Genomic DNA, 22,522 nt, shown 5'->3' with positions numbered 1-22,522 from the left:
TCTCCAAAGAAAATATAAAGCACATCAAGATTATATCCTTGTTTCTCACTGTCATTTTAATGAATACTGGGAAGGAAATAAAGACAGGTTAAAATCAGATGGAAAGAAAATGTATCCAAGGGTCGTGGATTTAGCTCAGTGGTTCTGCCGCCTGCCTCACAAGCAGAAGGACCGGAGTTTGATCCCCAGTACCAAAAAAAAAGAAAAAAGAAAATGTATCCAAACCATGTTAGAATATCTGACCTGAAAACTTTTTTCCTCCATATAATGATCTATGAAAACATGGAATTTTGCAATCATATGGATTGTGGAACAACTTGTGTTTTGTGGTAATGATCTTGGCTCTCCAAACACAGGCCAAACAAAGTAAGATGTTCGAAGCTCACAGTTTATTACAGCAATTTAAAGCAAGAAAGCAAAGTAAAGGGATGATGTAGGTGAATCACACCTAAAACAGGGCAAAGAGAGGGATAGAGGAGGATCCTACGCAAATCCTGGGCATGTTCAATCCTCATATGGCCCATCTTTCTACTTCACTAATATTCCCCAGAGATGAGTTTGAAGAGGGAACTCCAGACTGATGATGCGACCCTGTGCTGTCAGAGAAAACACAAGAAAAGGTGTGTCTGGTCAGTTATAGATTAGCAGTCATGGATGTTGTGATTCTTAGGCAAAGGACACCCAGGGTCAACCAATGGGTACTGAGCTAAGACTTCATGAATATTGAGTGCTAATGCACACAGTACATTTTCTGAATTAGTGTTTCTTGTATATTTGGTGTAGCATATCCATGTATTACCCAGGTGACACAGGAACATTAACTGTCTCTTAGTCCTTCACTTCCTTTCTACCCCTTTCTGGCTTAAAAACATTTCTCATGAATTCTTCCTGTATCTAACAAACTTCTTCCTAATTATCTATGTTGAAAACATCTTAAACATTTTCACCTATTTTACAAATTAAAAACTACACCATCACTTATAATAGATGTGAATACTCTCAACAGTAACACAATCCACCTAATTTACTTATCTGAAACAATAAATCTAAATATCTAAAAAATCAGATATTTTTACTCATAAGATCAAAAATGACAAGGCAAAACTAGATTTGGTTTTATTTTAAAAGTTACTAAAATATTAAGATGTTTCCCAGTTTCAAAATATTTCGACTACCATTCATATATAGCTTCTTCTTCAAAATCAGGAAATACTGAAAATCCTAATCAGCTTTAGTAATTATAATTAATTAGCTGTAATCTGTAATACCAGTAATTCTAAGTGCAATGTATTTTATTCTCAATAAATGGAAATTAGTAACCGAGCTATATAATAACTCAATAAAACAAAGTCTGGAAATCTAAATATTAAACTAGAATATTTCTTTACTGAACATAATAGATATATGAGAATCAATTTCATCTTGAAACCGAGATCAGAACGGATTCTTACATTGTCATTCAACTGCTTTTAAGGAGAAAAAGGTTTTTACTGGTTTTGCCTTTGAAAAATCAAAGTCAAAATTTAGAAACCAAGTGGGAAAATGGGTCTAGCATTTTAGGCTGCTTTCTTCGAACTTGTCTGGACTCTTGTACATGCCCTTTCCTTTCAGGAAATGCTGGATATAATGAAAGCAATCTATGATATGATGGGTAAATGCACATATCCTGTCCTCAAAGAAGATGCTCCCAGACAACACGTCGAGACATTTTTCCAGGTAGGAATAACAGAAGCAGGGGACGGAGGGAGCAAAATTATAAGCAACTTTCTTCATGTTTGCAAAAGCACTGTGATGATTCTAAAGAGTGAAACTATACTGAAAGAAACAATATTTTCCACCTTACTAATTTTGCGATTTTGGTTTTGAATTAACTGGTTAACTGTACTTAGTGAACATTCACAATATCCTAAATAGAACACAAGCATTTCTCAGTTTTCACGTTTTTCTTTCAATTCTCACCAAAAACCCTGTGATGTTAAATATCCTGATTAACCCCATTTTACAGATGAGAAAACCAGGACTCTACAAGTTTCAGCATATTGCCTGAACTCATCATGCAAACAGTTTTACCTAGGACAGAATGACTCTCATCTTTGAAAAGGGCCCAGGCTAGAAAGATTAGGCCACATGATTCTTATTTCCAGGAACCCACTATTTCCTGCTGTGAGGCAAGTCCTCCACATTAAACAATCAGCTGGGTTCTCTTTTTATTGGCTTCCACCCATCCGGGTTCAAGTGTAAGGGTATCTAACAGAAAGTCTTTTTTTTTTTTTTTAGTTCTTTTATTGGTACATTTTAGGTATACCATTCATTTACATTTATCATTGGGTGTTTGTACCTGTACATTATATATCTTGGTTCTTATTTTTTTTTCCCCATTACCTGTGCACCCTTCACCCCTCCGCCCTTCCCTATTTACATAGATTTCATTTCCATTTTTTTTTCTTTTCTCATAGTTTTTCCTTTCCCTCTTTTCCTTTCCCCTTCCCCTCCCTTCACTCCTTCATCTTTGGGCCCTTTTTCCTATTTCAAATTATCAATTATTCATTATAATCATTTTAACCCTTGTTTACACTATCAGTTTCTCACACTAGTGAAACTATTCGGTATTTACATGTGTGCCCATTTATTTCACTTAAGAGTATGGCCTCGATATGCATCCATTTAGCTATAAATAACTCATTTTTAATTCTTTATGGCTTAGTGCTCCATTTTATTAAAAAACCACATTTTCTTTATCCAGTTTCCAGTTGATGCGCACTTGGGCTGCTTCCAAGCTTTAGCTATTACAAACTGTGCCGCTATGAACATGGGTGCACATATATCACTGTGGTATGATTCTTTTAATTCTTTGGGGAAGATACCCAGCAGGGGAATAGCTGGGTCAAATGGGACCTCTAGCCCTAGTTCTTTGAGGTATCTCCACACTGACTTCCACAGTGGTTGCACCAGTCTGCACTACCACAAAACGGAGAAAGGTTCCTTTCACTGTAAACCCTGCCAGCATTTTCTAACAGAAAGTCTTAATAAATGTTTTGTTCTTTTCTTCCTGTACAGAAAATGGACAAAAATAAAGATGGGGTTGTTACCATAGATGAGTTCATTGAAAGTTGCCAAAAAGTAAGTAATGAGAGGAAAAGAACTAGCACTTCAATTTTACAATAGCTATAGTATTACCAGTTAACCACCATGAACTGAGCAAGACATAAGAATCAAATGTCTTAACCTTAGTATTTCTACCACAGGTAAGACAGGCCTACTACCTTGTAAACAAATGCTAACTTATAGAGTCCTTCAATCACTATAAGAGTGCCTACTCTAAGGCAGGCTACTTAGAAGGCCCTGGAGATACCAAAATACCCATTTACTATGTTTCTTCCCAAACCCTTCATCAGTATTTGCTACTGACAAATAATGGTCTTCCAACACAAAAAAATAAACAGCAGACATTTATGGAGAGAAATGTGGGTGGTTACCTGTCTTCTGGAAAATGAGTGCTAGTTTCCTTAAAATTACTTGACTTGACATGTGTGTAGGACCAGTCAAGATTTAAAAAAAAAAAAAAATCACGGACACAAAGAAGTCTGTTGGTGCTTTAAGTTTTCTTTTTATTATTAAACTCTTGTTCTACACCTTTCCTGACATCTGCTAGTTTTTCATCTTACCTTTGGAAGAATTACCTTTGGAAGAATTACCTTTGCAAGAATTAACCTTTGGAAGAATTACCTTTCAGACAATTAACTCAGTGACATCAACCTAATGGTGTATCCTTAACTTGGTTTCAAACAGTGGAAGCTGTAACTGGTTCAGCCACCATTTCCCAAGATTAAATAGCTCAGAGAGCATTCCCATACAACTGACCGGGATGCCCATAAAATGCCTAAAGTCTGTCCTGGTAGCTCACTTCTAAGGAGAGTGCTAACCTGGACACAGCCACTGTGCAACAGTTTCTTTCATCAGTGCTTTATGTTGGCAATGACAGACCATTCCTTTTTAAAGGCCACACATATTTAGCCATAACTGGCAAACATAGACAAAGGCATATGATTACTTATACATTTGCTCCCCTTAATTCACTACCCTGCCTCCTACACCCTAAGCACAAACCCTTAGAAGTTGGCAGGAAGCTGTCACACACACGGCATTTCCCTGCACTTATATAAAGTTTCTGTGGTTTGGTATGATACATCTGGAATGCCAAAATTCTCATTTACTCACTTTGATTTACCTCCTGTACCTCTCTGGGTGCTAGAAACTCAGCATTATGATTTTAGAAATATCCTCTACTAATAAGAGTTAAATGAAATGTTTAAAAATTCAAGAAAACATCAGATGGGCCATCCATGGTGATCTATGTGGCTAATAGAATGGCATTTATATGTACAAGCAGTGTGTATGCACTGGCGTAGGCAGCTGGCGGAAGGATGCAGTAGTTAAGGGCACAGTAGTGTACTATCTATCTACAGTGTACAATAGTGTATTATCTACTGCAGATATGCCACACTGAATCCTGCTGTGTTCCTCCCTTACAGGATGAAAACATAATGCGCTCCATGCAGCTCTTTGAAAATGTGATTTAACTTGTCAAATAGATCCTCAATCAACAGACAAATGTGAACTACTCTACCATACTTAAAGTTGGAGCTACCACTTTTAGCATAGATTGCTCAGCTTTATACTGAGGCATATTATGCAAACAAGCTTTGTTTTAATATAAAACAATCCCTAGAAGATTTGAGTTTTCCAGGTATAATTTGCATCATTTTCATAATGGCACGGAGTTCATGAGATGTTCTAACTCATTTCATACTCTGTGAATATTCAAAAGTAATAGAATCTGGCATATAGTTTTGATTCTTTAGTCATGGAATTATTCAGGCTTTCACACATTAGCAATTTTAAAATATCAGTGTTTTTTGCTATTCATTTGTATGTATTCAGTCCTAGGATTTTAAATCGTTTTCTACAATATTTAAACTGTATTTCATTTCCAGAAATTAATTTCATTTACTTACATTTATATAACATTAACAAAATAAGATTACAATTAAAAACCAAAAACACATAATTCAATTTCTATAGATTTCCCACTTTCTGTTAAAGACATTAATTTATCTGGCATTTTTTATAACATATTAGTTTACTACCAGAGGTCAGCGTATGCCGAATAAAACTTATTTTAGTAAGCATTTCCTAATTTTCCATATAACATATTACAGCAAAGGCCTACAAAATGTGTATGTTTTGGATTTGTTTAATCGTGCAGGTCGACTGTATCTAGTATGCCATTAAATGGAAGTTCAGAATAAGGATGTTTACAGACATAGGCAAAGGGTCAGGATATCTGTCCTCCCATACACAGTAATACTTAATAAAAAGTAATCCTTAACAGCATTAAAGACCAGTTCCATCTCCTTTGCCCTGACTTCCCCACAGCATGTTTATCTTACAAGCCCTTTGGGGTCAAAGAAACCTTGATCACCCAAAGCCTACCAGGAAGGAACAGCAAGCAGAATCCATTTTGAAAACAACAGTGATTCTATCACATTGACAGCCACTACCAAGAGTTCACAGAAAAAGAATATAAATGCTGAACAACTCATCTGGATTGCATTACAATTTAGCTCAACATAGAACTCCAACAATTCAGATTCTACTTAACGATCTTAAGCCAAAACTGTAAAGTTGCCACAACAGTGCTATAGATACACACATCTTCCCTGTTTGGTAGAAATATCAAAGACCAAGAGGCTGCAGGAGGATGAAATCTGCAATTGTCTTTGCAACAATAAATCAGGTATCTATTCTGGTGTAGAGATAGGATGTTGAACGCTGCCCTGCTACCACCAGTGTAGAAATTAAGAGTAGTACAATACATGTACACTGAAATCTGCCATCGCGTGTTTGTGTAAACTCAATGTGCACATTTTGTATTTCAAAAAGAAAAACAAAAGCAAAATAAAGAGTTTATAACTCTCTCATGTTATGGATCTTTATTCTAACAAGTTTTGTAATTAATTACTAGATTTAAAACATTACGTTTTTCTTATGGAATTTTTAGATTGTAGCTATGTGCAGATGGTACTGAATACTAGAAGAAAAATCAAACAAGACCAGTGGGCAAGCAGCTGTTGTAGCTAGCATGATTTTATGTGATGAAATAAAGAGTGCCACGCTGAACTGGAAAGCAAAATCTCTGAAAGAGGATGAGCGTTTCTCCATCGTGGCCTCTTAGAAATTAATGGTGTTCTTTCTAATTTGAACTGAGGCTGTATCTGAAACGAGAACCGCAAAGAGGTCAATACAGGTGCCTGAGGGGCAGAAAAAGGAAAGGACTTTCTCCAGTGCTTCTGGGATAGAAGACTGCTACTCTATGTTAGACAGTGATTGCTCATCTTTGTCCTTTGCAGTGTGTCATGTGGTTTTGGATTTGGTGTGGGTGCTCGAGTCTCTATAGCCTTTCCTTGCCAGTTTTCTATTCTCTTCTGCTATTCCTTCCTCTAACAGGCTTATCTAAAGTCTTCTACTACATCAATAATTCTGTATCTGGAAATTATGTTCTAAATGCATTCTTTAAAAAAAAAACTAATCATTCAGCATGAGTAAGCACAACAAAACCACTAAATACATGTTAAGAGTTTTAGAATTTTAATTTCTGGGTATCTATATATGATCATCAGTATTTTCAGGCTACAAAATGCAAAAATAACATTTACTTAAATACCAATAATACCTAAAATTTAGGTAGTTTTAGTAAGTTGTAATAAACAACATACTTGTAATATAACTTACATATTTAAAAAATTTTTTAAACTAGAATCTGGAAATAAATTTTTTTCCAAGCACTCTACATTATAAAATACATATTTACAAATAATTTTAGTGAATTCACAAATGTTTTTCCACTATTTAAAACTTCACAACCTTGAGAAATATAAAACCCAAAAAAATGACACCCCCCAGAAATCTACAAAAGTGCACAGCTACAAAATGATTACAAAACAAATACTATAAATAAAAAGGCACTAGAAAAAAAATACAAATACATCTGATTTTGTAAACTCAATAATAGTCCTCAACACAAATAATTATGGAAGTTCTTTTAATAGCTTCTCATTACCCATTCCTTTTGGTTGATGAATAAATGTTACTCTAATTCAACAGGACTATATATATTCATCTTAACTTGTAAATACAAGTAATGAATGGTGGCCGTGATTTACAAAAATAAATAAAATGAACTGAACAAAGGTTTGATGAGCATCCATGGTCAGTGGGTGACACCTATCAGCAGGAAGATGACATTTTTTGGCTCCCTTATTCAACAGCATATAGAGCAATACGTTGGAATTTTGGATTTGATGATTATAAGGCTTCCCTGTCAATAGAAAAAAAAAATGGTATTATTAGTATCATGAAGTTACCCTAAGAGCTATTACACTTGTAGGAGTATGCCTAAAAAGTCTCCAAAACTCAAGACAAATAGAAACAGACTAAGAACAAAATGAGAGAGAGAGAAATGGGAGTGGAACTTTGTTTCTGAGTTAAAAATTTTTTTTTGAAGTATGTGGAGAAGTAGGCACCAGTCAAGTATTTAAATTCACCCTTTCCCAGTTGTTTCACTCAAACCCAGGCTAATTGCTTCTCTGAGCTGCAGTTGCATGATCTATAAAGGAGGGGAACAACAAAGTCTACCTCTGAGGATGGTTCTGAAGAATAAATGAGATTAATGTCTTAAAAGAACTCAGTAGAGTAAGTACTATGAAGTTTCAGTTCTCACATACTCAGTAAAGAAATAAAGATCAGGCTATGTGTAAGATATGCCTTTCCCAAGAAAAATGAATATATTACTTAGAAAGAAAATTAAATCATCCCAAGAAGGAACTGACTTTATTTTAAGGCAGGTAACAAGATCAATTACAAGAAAGTGACTGTGTGACTGTAATGGATGTTTATTTCCTCAGAAGTTGGGACTTTACATCATTATAACATACACATGCCGTAAGAAATGTGAAACTGAACTGCTGACAAGATGTTCTTAAGACTTATTTCTAACACTTAAGAAAAAATCTTACAAAAGCTTTAAGTTCTTAAAAGAGAATGAAGAGCACTCATTAAGTTCATGTAGGGCTGCAAAGTACCAAAAGGAAGCACAATAATAATTAACCAAGAGAAAGTCTTTGATATGTTAACTTCAACAGAAAATTTTCTACTGAAATTACATTCGTTATTTTTAAAATGTTAAGTAGGATGGAAAGAAGGTACCAGAAATCTGAATAAATAATGTTTAAGAACACTGACAATGACAAAACCTTTTTCATTTTATTCTTTAATAATACATTCAAAGCTAATACAACTAAGTCCCAAAAAAAGAGAAACTCTATTTTTCAGCTCTAGGATTATCAAATACATCCTCCGTATTCCAGGTCCAAATCTTAAATGTGCTACTTCTAAAATTTATTTTACACACACACACACGCATGTACACATGCACACATGCGCACACAGATCCAAATCTTAATGTGCTACTTCTAAAATTTATTTTACACACACACATGCATGTACACACACACACACACACACACAAACACACACTCATACCCACCCATGAAATACCATATGTTGGCCCCGTCCTGTTTTATAGTCCCATTTCCCACAAAGGTCCACAGGATATGGAAAACTACATAGGGAGAGTTTCAAAATAAAAAGCAGTCACTATTATTTAGCATCTGTTTACTTGCACTTTGCAGGAATAGAAAGAGCAAACAGGTTTTCCATTCACATTCTTACAACAGCCAGCACATTTGCAAGCAAGCAGCTTCCTTCTAAGAGGGGACACTGGATTGGCTAGGGCCCGGTTCCGTACATCACCTCACCAAGGCATCTGATTGCCCAAGACTTTGACACAATAAAGAAAAGTGTCCAGCAGGATTAGAGATGTACTCCCTCTTCATAAATTTTTCTCTAGGCATTTATCATCATGGAAAGAATGCAACCCACTTAAAAGTCACTGAAAGTAGTCAACTTGGATAATTTAGGCAAAATTTATACCAAAATGTCTTTAATTTAAAACTGTATACAATTACCCAAATTTCTTGTAATTAATTCCTTTAGAAAATGAAACTAATTCCTTATATCAAATGAAGCTAAATTTTGCAATGTTAAGATAATGATATGTAATTCTATTATTAAAATCTGATAAAATATAATCTCCAAAACAAGACTTATTTCTAAAACTAGATTATCTGAACTTTTTTCAAATGATGAAAATTCAACTAATGGTATTTGACACTGTATAATAATAAAATCCCCCACATTCTCGCTCTATGAACAGTGAGAATCATCAACTGACCTATTCTGGAGTGGGTGTGTGTGAATCATGTGTGTGAGGAAAGCGCATGTGCTCAGTGATGTAATATAGTTATGTGCTAGTGTCATTTCTATCTCTTTTTCTGGAACCGGGGATTGAACTCGGGTCCTTCCGCTTGCGAGGCAGGCAGCGGAATCACTGAGCTAAATCCCTGGCCCCTGTCATTCCTATCTTTATGAATAGATCCTAAAACTCCAGATGGCAAGTAGAAGGGGAAAAAGGGGGATGAGGGTGTAGCTCAGTAGTGGACTGCCTGCTCAGAATCTGCAAGGCCCTGGGTTTGACTTCTAAGACCAAATAAATAAATAAATGGATAAAAATATATAATGAGCTCTCTAAATGCCCTCTTTTTAGATTTTTTTCTAGACTTGCAGTAGTCAAAACAAAAGTATCTAAAATATTTGAAAAAGCAAAACCAAAGCTGCAGTACACACAGTATGGTGTGGTAAACACAGTAAAGTATGCAGTCCCTGCATGTGACCTGGGTCTGAGCCCTGGTCACAAACTATGTGACCCTGGTAAGACAAACTCTGAGCTCTAAAAAGACATGTTTAAAAAGAAATATCACACTATCACCTTTCATGGTTACTTGCAGCTGAAGTAATATTTCTTAAATACAGTCAATTTTGTAATTGGATTAAAAATTTCTAAAAATGACTTAAGGGATGATGCTCTACTTACACTTCCACCATGCTGCTCTAGCTTCTGTAATGTACTGGTGATTGGCTCTTTGAATTTCTTGTCCATCAGTCTCTTGGAGAGCTTTTGAAGTAAAATAGGGTAGGCAGCATAAAAAGATTTGAAAAAGTAACTGTTCACAATAAATAAAACTATGAGCACCTCCTAATTTTAAGATTTCAAGACTTCTCTTAGGTAACATCTCAGTAAAATTTACATGTAGTAGACATTACTGTATTTGCTTACCAAAGTGAGTTTATATTATCTGAAGTAACACTAATTCTGCAGTATGTGCTATAGTATAACTAGAGTAAGTTTCCTATGAAATAGCATAGCTTTCATTTTGTAAAATGCAAGCATATTTGGAGGACTATGATAGAAAGCTGTGTCTCTAAAGAACACATTTTCCTACACTAAGAGGTGACAAATAACGGAGCACTGATGGGAATAACTCAGTAAAAACAGATACAGAAATGAGTTACAGCTTAGATCTAGATGCCCCCCAAGACCCCATTCACTTAGGCGGGGCTTTTTGGAAGCTAACTGGATCACAGTGGTCACAGCTGACCAGCTCTTAGGAGGTGGGGTCTAGATGGAAGAGACTGGTCACTGGAGTGTAGTCTGGAAGGGCTCATCTTCCTTCCCTGGCTTCTCCCTCCACTCTCTGCTTCCTGTCTGCCATGAGGTGAGCAGGTATTCCTCCTCCATGCTCCTGCCTTGAAGCCAGCAGATTATGGCCTGAAATGTGAGCTAAAATAAAGCTTTCTTCCTTAAGCTGTAATGAGTATTTTGTCTCAGCAATAAAGAAAGTGACTAAAACAGCCACTTATCCCACTTATCCCAAGGTGTATTCTAGGTGAGTTCTAACTACAGAGTGGAAGTTTGTTTAAAAAAAGGAAAGGACGAAATCACAGGAGCAAGTAGAGAAACAGGCAATGCAGGGAAACAAGCACTTATAACAATATGCCCACCAAATGTCCATTACTGCACCCAAAGACCAAAGCATTTCAGCTGACAGACTTGCTCATGGGTCTTTCTGGAAATACAAATAACGCCCAGGAAGAGTTCATCATTCATCAAACATTCTAAGGCTCATGCCATATAAAGTTGCTTTCTGCTCTTTCCTCCTTGCAGGTATGAAAGTAACCCCATAATAGTACTTCACACCACTGAGCCCTTCATGCTGCAGTGGAAGATCAGGCAAGGTCAGAAAAGACTCTCAAAATGATAAACAATGAGACAAAGGCAACTGGAAAAGAAGAGATTCAGAATGACAAGAAAAACTCTCTCCACAGTCTTTGGGTTTAATGCTTCAGACTGTGTGGCAGGTCTGCCTCCCCAACCGTCTCCTCTTTGGCGATGATTCTGGCTAGGACATCAGTCTCTGTATCACTGTGCAGTAAAGGATTAACTTCACCTAAAGAAAGGTTTGACCCTTGCCTCTACCTTCCGGGTGGTAACCTCTATGATCTCAGAATGCACTGCTGCCAAGAAAGAGTGTCCATGTTAACCTGAGGGCTTTAGGCCAGACTAGTCCAAACGAACAGTGCGATGTATGGTGGGGTCGCTAAGCCACAGAATATCAACTAGATCTGGAGAGGCTAATGCCACCCACACAGGCAGGTAGCCATGCCTGAGTGACAGACCCAGCAAAAACCCTGGACATAAGGCTCAGGTGTCCTCAGTGTTCACACAGGTTGTTGCTGGGAGAGTAAGCAATGACCACACAACTTTGCTAGAAAAGGCAAACCTAAGTCTTGAGCTTGGGCTTGCTCTCTCCTGCTGTGCTGGCTTTAATGTGTACCTTCACGCTGTAAAGAATAAAAAGCCCCTTACCTTTATGGTAAGAAGCTAATCATGAACAACAGCTTCTCTTCATTTCATGAGTATGTCTAGCAAATCATTAAACCTAAGGGTGGTCTCAGAGACCTCCTCAACTGCAAGGTCCCAAACGTATCATCCTAAATGTAATTCATGTACTCACAATGAAAAATAAAGAAAAAAAGAAAAGCTTTGTTTTCATAATACATAATTACACACGAGCACTGTATGAGCACTGCTTATAATTCATGATCACACTAATGACCACAGGTATAATGCCATTATATTGCTCATTAATTTTTTTATCCATTCAACTTTTGTTGCTTGCTCTTCTAGGCACTTTCCACTAAAAAAAAAAAAAAAAAAAAAAAGAAGAGAAACATTCTTACTGTCCATTATTAAAATGTTTTATGAATTATGATGTCTAATCTCTATATTTTTGGGTTAGGATGGTGAGATTCTTTTTAAGATTTTGAGATATTTTAATAATTAAAGACATTAAAAAATGAGGAGATACACATGCACAACACTCTCTAGCATTGCAGAACTTACGCCTGTAAGCACGTGTTTCAGATGATCATTTAGAGAAGGACCAACGACAATGCTCAGCTGCACCAAAGCACTCAACCCCCTTTCGAACACTCCATCGTCTGAGTGGACCTGTGGGATTGGTTAATTAAGGCCACAGTGAGGGGGGATGGGGAGAGGTTAGCAAAAAGGGCAAGCAGGTTGAGAAAAAAGTAAGATTAAACATTTAAAATTAGAAGATAATCAACGACATTCAGAATTTTTAAAATAACTTTCAATACAGAAGATCTAGAGGCAAAACACAAATTTTAATTAAAATATATATGTATGTATAGCTTATAGAAAAACTGAAGTGAGGCTTATCACTTGCTCTAATTACTCAAAATGTCCCTTCTTGAGAACATCTTCTAAAGTCACCTTCAAGGACATAATCATGCAGCCCTTCAGGGGCTACAGCCCTTTACACTGGTCTCATTCTGCACATACATCAAACCCACAGCAAAGAACTAAGTTGGATATAATGGAAGAGAGGCATAACATATTCTTCTATCAGAACTTTCTTTTTTCTCATGTGATTTGAAAAAAAAAGTATAGTGAAATAATTGACATACCAGAGCTGCCTTCAGTATAGGAATCAGTCGAGGTAGCAAAGGTATAGCCTTCTCAGGAGCACCTTTGACCAAAAGTAATTCTCTGAAACCCTCCTTGGACACAAAGGTATATGGATGTTTAGTCTCTCTTAGACCCTGACAAAGACACAACACCCCCCCCCAAAAAAAGCATGATTCACTACCATTTTATTATGCTAACAACAGAAAAAAATTGAATTCTTATTAGGTTAAGTGAAACTTCTTGGTGATAACACATAATTTCAGCAATTAAACTTAAATTGCACTGAGAAACTGTGGAAAAAAGGACACACATGAGGCAAAAGGAATATCTGCCCCTAGAAGAGATAGAACAGAAAAGAAATGAACAAAAACATTAAGAAAAGGAAAAGTGAAAGAAATAGGAAAAAGAATAGGAGAGGCAAGAAAAAAGAAAAAATTTTAAATGTAGGAAAAATGGGGAAAGAAAAGATGGAAAACAAAAACAAACAGAAAAAAAAGAAGAAAAATTCACTAGCAAAATGTTAAAATTATTTTGCATGTATTGCTAAACACAGCTGTTTGAAGTGTATGTTTATAACCACCCCATATGAATGCCAAACTACTGGACTCCTTACCTTTACAGTGATTTTACAATTTGTTTAATGCATTCCTAAAATATACTTCCTTATATTTAAATATTTTATAGTCAAATATTTAGAAGGCAAATCTTATACTACATTCAAAAGGATTGTTAAGTTTTTGAATGCAATTTTTAACTCTGGAATGCAATGTATAAGGGGAAAACTTGACTAGATCATTTCTCACTGTGCCATTTACCCTAAATGCTTAAGAAACCATTAAATAGCAATCTTCCATGATTTAATCAATCACTGCAAGTCTCGATAAAAGGACCACCTGATTTTTTTCAGAGGTAAAACAAAGCAAACCAAATAAAACGATACCAAAACTCCTTCAGTTTGACTATCTATAAAGTGAATAAATATAACTTGCCACAAAGCCATGCTTAGAAATAGTAATTTTCAATTAATCTGTCCTTTGCATCTAAATATCTATTTCAAACACTGATCAAACTTTTCCTCGATGCTATCATATTTTTGAAAATTATGCTGCCCAGTGCATGGGCATCATTCAGGAACACAGGTTCTACTGTCTTAGGAATACCTGTATCCCATTCATTTTAGAGATGACAAGTCTCAGCTCAAAAGCTGAAGTGCATTTCAAAAACAGTTTTTCTGTGCTACTTCCCATTATTAAATGAGTAGAAGAGAAAGGTAAAATGTCACCCCATACAGACAGTAGGGCTGACTTGATGTGGCATGAAGTCCAAGACCCTTTGAGAACTCTCAAAATTAAAGCTCTCCAAGCACTCTGGTTAGCTGGAGCAAGCAAAGCTATCACAGCTTTGACTTGTATAAAACAGGGTTTCTTATTATTTATAAAATGTTTAAGTTTAAAAAAGAGCTAAGGAAACATCAAAATTTTTATCTTTCATATCAAGTTTAAAGCCTTTAATCAAATTTACCCTAATTTCAAAATAAGCTATTCAAAATTATATTACTTATAATACCAAAATAATTCTGCAAGCTCAGTTATAAATTATGAAAAGCAAACATTAAGACAACATATCAGCCTTTGGTTGTAAATGACAATACACTTAAGAGACCTTTAAATGCACTTAAATACACTTAAATGCAGTTGTAAACTTAAAGCAAGAACTAGAGATTTTTATGTTTTATTATGAAAAAATCTCAACTGGCAAAATTATCTACTTTTTTCAACTCTAGTCTCACCCTCCGCACACATGATGTTTTTATAGGGAAGGGAAATGTTTCTTTAAATTAAAAAATTTTCACTGCCAAGCTTTTACTGACATACTTACTATTTTATTTTATGTCATTGACTATTAGAATAATATCATCAATGCCTTAATTTAGTCACTTGTTTCTTAACAAAATGGTCTTTAAAAAAAAAAAGTCAAGGAACTAGAAGTTTAAATGCGAGACAACTGGTTAATTCATTTCTCTAGTCCTGATTTTAGGACACTGCTGATTCATTTGAAGATAAGACTTTGCCAGTTTTTCCTGACAAAAATGTTAAACTATATAAAGGAAACTATCAGAAATTTTTAAATAATCCCCTATAAAGACCAGCCCCATGATATTCTACTAAAACACACGCAGTAGTGCACAGAGCTGGCAATTTCTCCTTGTGGACATTAGGTAGCTGAAACACTTTCCTAAGATGTGCACCACATCAACACAACTGGTTGTAGAGACACAGAATCCCTTATTATCTGACGTCATTTAAATTTTAATCCTGGGGCCAGGGATTTAGCTCAGTGGTTTCACCGCCTGCTGAGCAAGTGCAAGGACCCAAGTTCGATCCCTGGTAACCCCTCGCCAAAAAAATTTTAATTCTGTTTTCCTGATTTATCTAGCACAAAAAAAGAATCTTCATCCTCCTTATAACTTCATATATTTTTATTTTTTGAATTAAGTATGAATATTTCACCCACTTATTTAGAAACCCCAAGTAGACTAATATCATGTTTATAAAGTTGGTTAGTCGATTTCTAGTAAATATATGACAATCATAATTACTTCCTAAGGGGGGGGGGACATTTTAATACCTATTATTTCTTATTTCAAAAGTACACAACAAGATTTACTGACCATCAACAGAGCATTTAATGCAATTTTAAAAGATTTTTTTAACATCCAAATTAACACTCAGGAGAGATGAACTATTTACCTCGGCCAAAGTAATAAGAAGAGGATCAAATGGAAGATTTTCAGGAGGACATTCCCACTGTAATCTGTGTTTTACTGAACCATGTACCAATCTAAAACACAAAAAATAGCAAATACAGGGATCCTATAATGGACATACTGTTTAGAGTATAAATGTATAAGAATTATGTTCTAACATACAAGAAGATCATGTTTGTAAAGTTATTGCCAAAGCCCACCCACAATATTGTTTATGTCCAAAGCATGCTGTAAGCAATGCAGGCTGCAAAGAGTTAAATCCCTCAATTGGCTTTCTTTAATAAATCTCTACCTCAGAAGTTTCTGTAAGTTTTCATAAACTTCCATAAGTTTAAAGACATTTTCAAAATAATGGCTATAATCCTACAAAGCCCCGCACTTTCAGCAAAGTTGGTAACCCCACATTTCTTAAATCTATAATTATGGTATTTAAGCATTTTATTATTTGTTAATCTTAATAATAATGCTCCAATTGCTAGGTTTTTTTGTCATAATTACAACAAAATACATGAGCTACAGAAATTTTCTTTTAAAATGCAAACAAAATGTAATAATTAGAGAAAGAAGTTTTATAAAGAGCATTTTCATATACAGATCATTTAACCCTAACACTAATAATATAAAGAAAAAGCAGATTTAATCCCTGCTGGAGAAGAAAACAAGTGAGATGGTAAAATGGCCCATTCAGGTAGCTTCTGAATTAGTGTCTATGCACTGAGACATACTGCATCTGTTTAAGGTAGGTAACAACGTGACAGGCTTAGAAAGATACACTCAAGGAGCCATCACTGCAGTAAAGGTGAGCCCATTCATCAGCCGCAGACTTCGGCCTCCTCTCAATTTCTCAATTCCTCCAGTGTGGTTTCCCTAACAGCCAGAGGCCTCTATAACTATTTTCACATTTTTAGCAAAACTCAATTGCAGGGGTGGGGTGGGGGATGGGGGGTGTTTGCACTCAAGAACCTTAAAACAGGGCTTCAATTCAAAATCTAAATATGAAATAATAACAGTAAATTGAACACTTTTGAACTTTTGTCCCTCAAAATAGGAAAATATCATTAATAACTATATATTTTTAAATTTTGGAACAATGACAAAAAAATGTTTGATTATCCTTTCCATGATGAAAAAATCAAATTTTCTATCATCTAGAACAGGTAAAAATTAAATATACTGTAAAGAAAGCAGCAAGAATCATATATATGTATATATATATATATGTATAGTACACATATATGTATATATACGTATTATACACATATATGTAATCACATATACATTTAGTAAGATATGTAACTTCATTAAATTGCCAACTTTCACTTTATAAAATAGGACTTTTTTATTTGTAATATGCCCAAACCTATGAATACTTAAATTTATAGTTTTTTAAAAAGTGGTTTATTCAGTTTTTTAAATTATTTCATGGTTTGCCACAGATCTCAGTTCTCAGTAATTACATTTTGGAATTAAATGGTTTTCTTCAACAATGCTTGGAGATCTATACCAATCCAATAGCCAAGGTAATAAGGTATCTTTATTTCAATCTTTCTAGTAAATAAAACTGTGAATACATTTAAACGGAAGACTGTATTGGTTTTACTGAATTATCCTAAAGAATATGGTCAGTTTTAAATTGTACTGATTTTACCTGCAAGGAATACCTCCTTTAGAATAAATAGCAGCAAATGCAGAAGGGGCTCGTGACTGTTCACCAAACTGAAATAAAAAATGAAAATGTTACCATCGCCTCCACTTTGTGCCAGCCAGTCAATTTTAATCCTGAGATCAGAACCAAACAGTCACCCTGATTTTCAAACTGCCATTCTTGCTCAGCTACAACTCTAAGAAAAATTGTCTCAATACTATTAAAACCACAACCAAGCTTTGTACATATTTTGTTAGTCACCTTTAACTTGTTTCAGAAGGTTTGAAGGTGGCTCAAATTCTACACAGATTGATTCAAGGTGAGGGCTGAATGGAGAAGTGGTATTAAAACAAAGAGGAAGTGTATTTGTTTTTAGCTAACAACATATCTCTTACTTGTCCCCAGGCAAATAAAATGGTATGTACAGTTATAGAATCTGTACAATTTCTCCAGACTTCCTTTATGTTCCTATAAAAAAAAAAAGATTAGGTCAAAGTCTGGTGTGGTAGCACACACCTTTAATGCCAGCACTCTGGAGGACTAAGGCAGAAGGATCACAAGTTTGAATCCTGTCTGGGCAACTTAGTAAGACCCTGTCTCAAAATTTAAAAATTAAAAGGGCTGGAGATATGGCTCAGTGTGAAGGCCCTCAGTTCAATTCCCAGCACTGAAAAATGAAAGAAAACAAGCTGATTATGTTTAACAGAGTGAGAGAATCAATGATTGTGCAAGATTCTCACAAATACATAGCTGAATGTACTTTCTTGGATTATATAACTTCAACCCTTCCAGTTTTTCTATATAGTAAAAGGCCTCCAGACTTTTTGGCATCAGGGAGGGGTTTCACAGACAACTAGAGCATGGTTAGAGGAGGTTTGGGGATGATTCAAATGAGCATGAACTTAAGTTCCTGGCATGTGGGGTTCACAGTAAAGTATGTGCTCCTAGGCAGTAAAGCCAGGGATAGGGAGCAGCCGGGGTCCCTGCTACAGACTGTAACCCCTATCATATTAGGAACAGATTAATTCTACCCTCAAATCAAACCACCATAGCATAAATAATTAATCAAAGACTTGAGAATTTAAGCACAAAAAGTATTTCATCTCATGGTACTTTGACGTAATCACATGAAATACAATTGTCTAAATTACAAAATAAAAATTTAATAACCTATGTTAAAGATATAACCAACTTATTTAAAAAAAAACACATACAAAGCTTAAAAATAAACTCAGAGTACACACTTTCAAGTAATTTATTTGACATAATTTGCAAGTAATTTTTAAAGCTTGTATTGCTTTAAAGCAGGAATTATGACCAGAAGAGTGAAACATTCCTCTATTACTATGAATTACTACCTAGTTTTAAAACTGAATTTTGTATCTCACACTTGTCCTCCAGAGGAAAAAGGAGTTATTTCTGAACAGATCCTCTTTTCCAGTGATGGCGAACTTTTTAGAGCTTTCAATGATACAAGGAGTCCGCTGCTGTGGCACATGTGCCATAGGTTCGCCACCAGTGGCCTACCTCACCCAGCAAGCTACACAGCCTTGCACTGCCACCTCACAGTTTACACTACTACTGAACTATTCTGAATGCCATCCAGAATTTCTTCTATTTGCTACTTCTGAGCTACTGATGAAGGAAGAGTACATGGTAATTAGAATGAAGAACACAGATAACGTGTATGTAGGAGTGAGGGTGGACGTGAGAAGGTGCAGAAACTAACAGGTTCTGATTTGTTTTCTATCCTAGCATCAATGAGAAACCTGTATTCATTTGCCATATTCTGCTAGCTTAGTCAGCCAAGAGCCTCAGCTGCTCTCACAATCCTCTTCAAAGCAGGAAACCATTATCATCTTACTCTGTATCAGTGGTGGCGAACCTTCTAGAAGTGGGCCGTTTGTATCACTGCAAGCTTGAAAAGGTTCACCATCATGGCTCTATGCCAAGGCTGAGCACAGGCCAGACAACTCCTGGTGGTGTTACACCGCTGTTTTAATTTCCAGACAATTCACTGACCTACAGAGTTACAATTCGTGTACTTTCATATAAACAAATCTCGTGTTTTGCTAAATGTGATTAAATTCCCTTAGAGAGGGTAAAGGGAGGCTAGTATTACAGTCAGGACTGTTGATAGAACTAATTTATAGAATGTACAGGAATGGCCAAATACCTTTATGCAAGTATATAAGCATATCAACTGAGTAAGTTCTCTCACTGATGTTAGTAAGTAAAATAACAAAAAAATAAAAAATAAGTTGACTGTACTCTATGCTCCACATAGTTCATCAACGAGTCTCACAGGGCACACCAAACTCACTGAACTAGTTCAAAGCAAACAAATGTAGCAAACTGAGCATTTGGAACAGTGCAATAGTAAGAGGCTAAATGCATATTACCTGTAAAAACCTGTGACTCGGGAATCTGTTTTTGTACTTACAGGGTTAATTGTTTTAGGGTTCAATTTATCACTTGGTCGAGGATGAAGTTTTCTTACAGACTCTGGAGAACTGGTTGAGGATGTGGATTTGCTTCGCTGAATGGCAGTCCTCTGTTTTATTTGTGCAGCTGCGGATGTCCTTTGATCACAGTTACCTGGAAAAAACAGGTATCATCAACAAAAAAGAGGTGAAAGTAATAAAGTACACCCGCATCATTTATAACACAGAAGGTCTCATTAACAAAGCTGGCTTCTTCATTTAGAAAAAACAAAATTCTGACCTGTTACTCTGCCTCTCAACTCTACACTTGCAGGACACCCTGGTTTCTGCATTGCTTCTGTTTTACTCTGCAGTTGATTTCAAAACTTGTTTAGCTGTGATTAATATAAAGATTAAAACAGAATACAGTATAAAATAGAGTAAAATACACATAAAATATATAGCACAGAGCCAAATATCTGAAAAAGACTAAGGGGAAGGCAGGAAATTACAGCAACTTTATTAATTAGAGTAACGTCAAAAATACAAACCATCTGCAAGAAAACAAAATATATAAAAAATTTTTCCCACTTGAATTGCCAAAAGTACAATATAAGAAGCTCATCCGCAGTACTCTGGCCACGTGAAAAAAAATACACTGGATTTTTAAAAGGAGTGGTTTGTACATCTACTTATGCCAAAAAGTTGCTCCTGTTACATAATAATGCTTTATATTTTGAATGAGTTCAAAAAGTCTCAAATTTCTCATTCGAAAAATTTAAACATGCTAGAAAATTGAGCTTGCAAAGTTTTTAATGTATACAGAACATTTTTATATGCACCATATGTAACTTTCAGCAAAAACTACATATATATAATGCAAATATTTCTATGTATAATTTCAAAATATTGTATATAAATGAGTGTCTCTCCAAAACAATTTCTTTTCCACTCATTCAAATTATCCCTATTTAAGGCAAGTTAAGTTTCCTCGATTTTTTAAAAAAAGAAAAAAAAAAACCAAACCACCTGGGAGCACACTACTAACCACCTTTGCCATGAGCTGTCTGTGTAAGAAAAATGATTAATTCATCTTACCCTCAACAACTCTTTTGAGTGTTTTCTCCATTAAATACCGTGTGGATAAATGGCGATGTAGAGCAGTGACAGGGAAAGTGAAGAGGTAAGAAATATTTTATTTTGTGTTATAAATATTATACAAGTCACCTTTCATTTCATTCTTTTGCAGAATATGAAGATTTTAAATAGACGCTACAATCCATAGCTCCACCAAACGTGGAACCCCAGCTATGTCACAGTATCAGAGAAAAAACAAGGTTACTAAAGCTCCACTGCAGGGCCATTTTCCCTTAGAGTGGATACTGCAGGTCACCTACAAGGCACTTCCTTCTGGCACCTGTGTCAATGCTAGCAAATCACACCATCATTGTTTTGGACAACTCGAATACCCTATTCACTTCACTATATCTTTCTTCCCCAACACAGTTTCTGAGAGCATTGTACTGCTTGTTAAAAAAAACTCTAGGGGCAGATCCCACCGTTTTTCCTCCTCTCTAATCTGAAGACTACAAAGCTCCAAAAGTTTAACAGGCCCCTCACTAGAGAAGGTGCGTTCCACACTTAACGCTCTCTCAAATTCCGAGGGACAGAGTGCGACACCCATTTACCCCAATCAGTTCTACCCTAAAGTAATCCTAAAATCTGCCTTCTATTTTTCCAGCATCCTCACCATCACCCGCCTCCGAATACCTAATGCCTAGTTTCGCGACTAGTGAGTTGTCAGTTAGAAAGCGAGGAAGACACGTAGAAAGCAAGGGCAAAAAGCAGATGCTAAAAACGGGGAGGGCGGGAGGTGGACGGTTTCAAATACGGCCTACGAAGCCGGACCCAGGCTGGCGCTCGGGGCGCTCTGGGTCCTTAGCAACCGCGTTCGGCGGCACCCGGATGCACGGCCCGCTAGGAAGCCGGCTCAACAGTGTGCGCCGGCAGGAACCTCATCCCTGAGGTCCCGCTTAGTCACTCGTTCCTACCGCGCCCCTCTCCGCCGCGTTCTTCACACAGCCGCCGCCTGCGTGGGCTCGAGGCCCGCGCCCACCACGTCCACGTCCAACAGCCAAAGGCGCTGGCGCCAACCACTAGTGTTCGGCGAAACGAGGCTTCGCGCCGTTAGCGCCCCGGTCGCCGCGCACTGGCGTCAGACGCACGCTGCGTCCGTTAAGCCAATGGCAGAGAGGCCGCGGTAGCGCCGGCGGCTGAGGACGGTTACCGTGGCAACCAAGTGAGTGGCGTTCACAGGGCCGCGCCCGCCCCAGTGGAGCTGTTTGCTGACAAAAGGGCCCCTGGTGGGAGATCTTTTCAGAATGAGAGTTTCTAGAAGCAGAGGAGATGACTAACTGCAGTCTTCTTCGACCCAACCTCTTCCCTCAAATATTTAGTGTTCTCTGTTCTGCCTGTGATATTCTAAGAGCTAAGAATTGTGAACTCCTGTTCCAAAGCCATCTGGCTTAGCTAACCAGCTGTGGAATTTACCTGACCTTCCTGTTCTGTCTAGCTAATGCATAAACCCAGCTGTTGAAATTCTCTTCCTGTCATATTTTACTAATCCATGTGCTATTACATTCAACTACAGAATGCACCCCTATTCTGGTAATTAAAAA

The 22,522-nt window shown here is 36.5% G+C and overlaps 2 protein-coding genes across 19 annotated transcripts in view; one reads left to right on the top strand and one right to left on the bottom strand.

The window, feature by feature from the left end:
• Nucleotides 1–5,981, top strand: part of Kcnip4 (potassium voltage-gated channel interacting protein 4) — a 1,104,843-nt gene extending 1,098,862 nt beyond the window's left edge. For all 6 annotated transcript variants that reach the window (XM_021260223.2, XM_021260225.2, XM_021260224.2 and 3 more), the window contains 3 exons: nucleotides 1,612–1,716; nucleotides 3,058–3,120; nucleotides 4,533–5,981. In XM_021260223.2, coding sequence (XP_021115882.1) covers nucleotides 1,612–1,716; nucleotides 3,058–3,120; nucleotides 4,533–4,580 — 216 coding nt within the window. In that variant the 3' untranslated portion in view covers nucleotides 4,581–5,981. The remainder of the gene's footprint in view (nucleotides 1–1,611; nucleotides 1,717–3,057; nucleotides 3,121–4,532) is intronic.
• Nucleotides 368–22,061, bottom strand: Pacrgl (parkin coregulated like). Of its 13 annotated transcripts, none has more exons than XM_087187824.1 (10): nucleotides 21,896–22,060; nucleotides 20,943–20,967; nucleotides 20,146–20,239; nucleotides 19,865–20,019; nucleotides 17,425–17,492; nucleotides 15,760–15,850; nucleotides 13,009–13,143; nucleotides 12,422–12,529; nucleotides 10,052–10,132; nucleotides 368–596 (listed from the first exon to the last, which is right to left on the bottom strand). In XM_087187824.1, the coding sequence occupies exons 3-10, from the start codon at nucleotides 20,195–20,197 to the stop codon at nucleotides 537–539; spliced, it is 750 nt and encodes a 249-aa protein (XP_087043950.1). In that variant the 5' UTR covers nucleotides 20,198–20,239; nucleotides 20,943–20,967; nucleotides 21,896–22,060; the 3' UTR covers nucleotides 368–536. The 13 variants fall into 13 exon arrangements, with proteins under 13 accessions (XP_087043950.1, XP_021115887.1, XP_087043954.1 ...); XM_021260228.1 differs by lacking the exon at nucleotides 21,896–22,060 and adding an exon at nucleotides 21,615–21,889; XM_087187827.1 differs by lacking the exons at nucleotides 368–596; nucleotides 20,943–20,967 and adding exons at nucleotides 7,089–7,378; nucleotides 8,606–8,680.
• Nucleotides 22,062–22,522: the final 461 nt, after the last annotated feature.

Source organism: Heterocephalus glaber, unplaced genomic scaffold (assembly GCF_053883595.1).
Source record: "Heterocephalus glaber isolate CG9 unplaced genomic scaffold, H.glaber_assembly_v1.0 deba00001509, whole genome shotgun sequence".
NCBI classification, from domain to species: Eukaryota; Metazoa; Chordata; class Mammalia; order Rodentia; family Bathyergidae; genus Heterocephalus; species Heterocephalus glaber.
Note: the sequence above shows the minus strand (reverse complement) of the source record. Positions and strands in the feature narration are given on the sequence as shown.

Excerpts from the sequence above, each read along its gene's own strand:
- Pacrgl (XM_087187824.1), bottom strand. The coding sequence starts at position 20,197 with ATGCAGAAACCAGGGTGTCCTGCAAGTGTAGAGTTGAGAGGCAGAGTA. Across the intron at positions 13,144-15,759 it reads TTCTTATTACTTTGGCCGAG|GGTCTAAGAGAGACTAAACA; the intron begins GTAAATAGTTCA and ends TGTCTTTGTCAG. Across the intron at positions 10,133-12,421 it reads TGAAACACGTGCTTACAGGC|CTCTCCAAGAGACTGATGGA; the intron begins GTAAGTTCTGCA and ends TTACTTCAAAAG.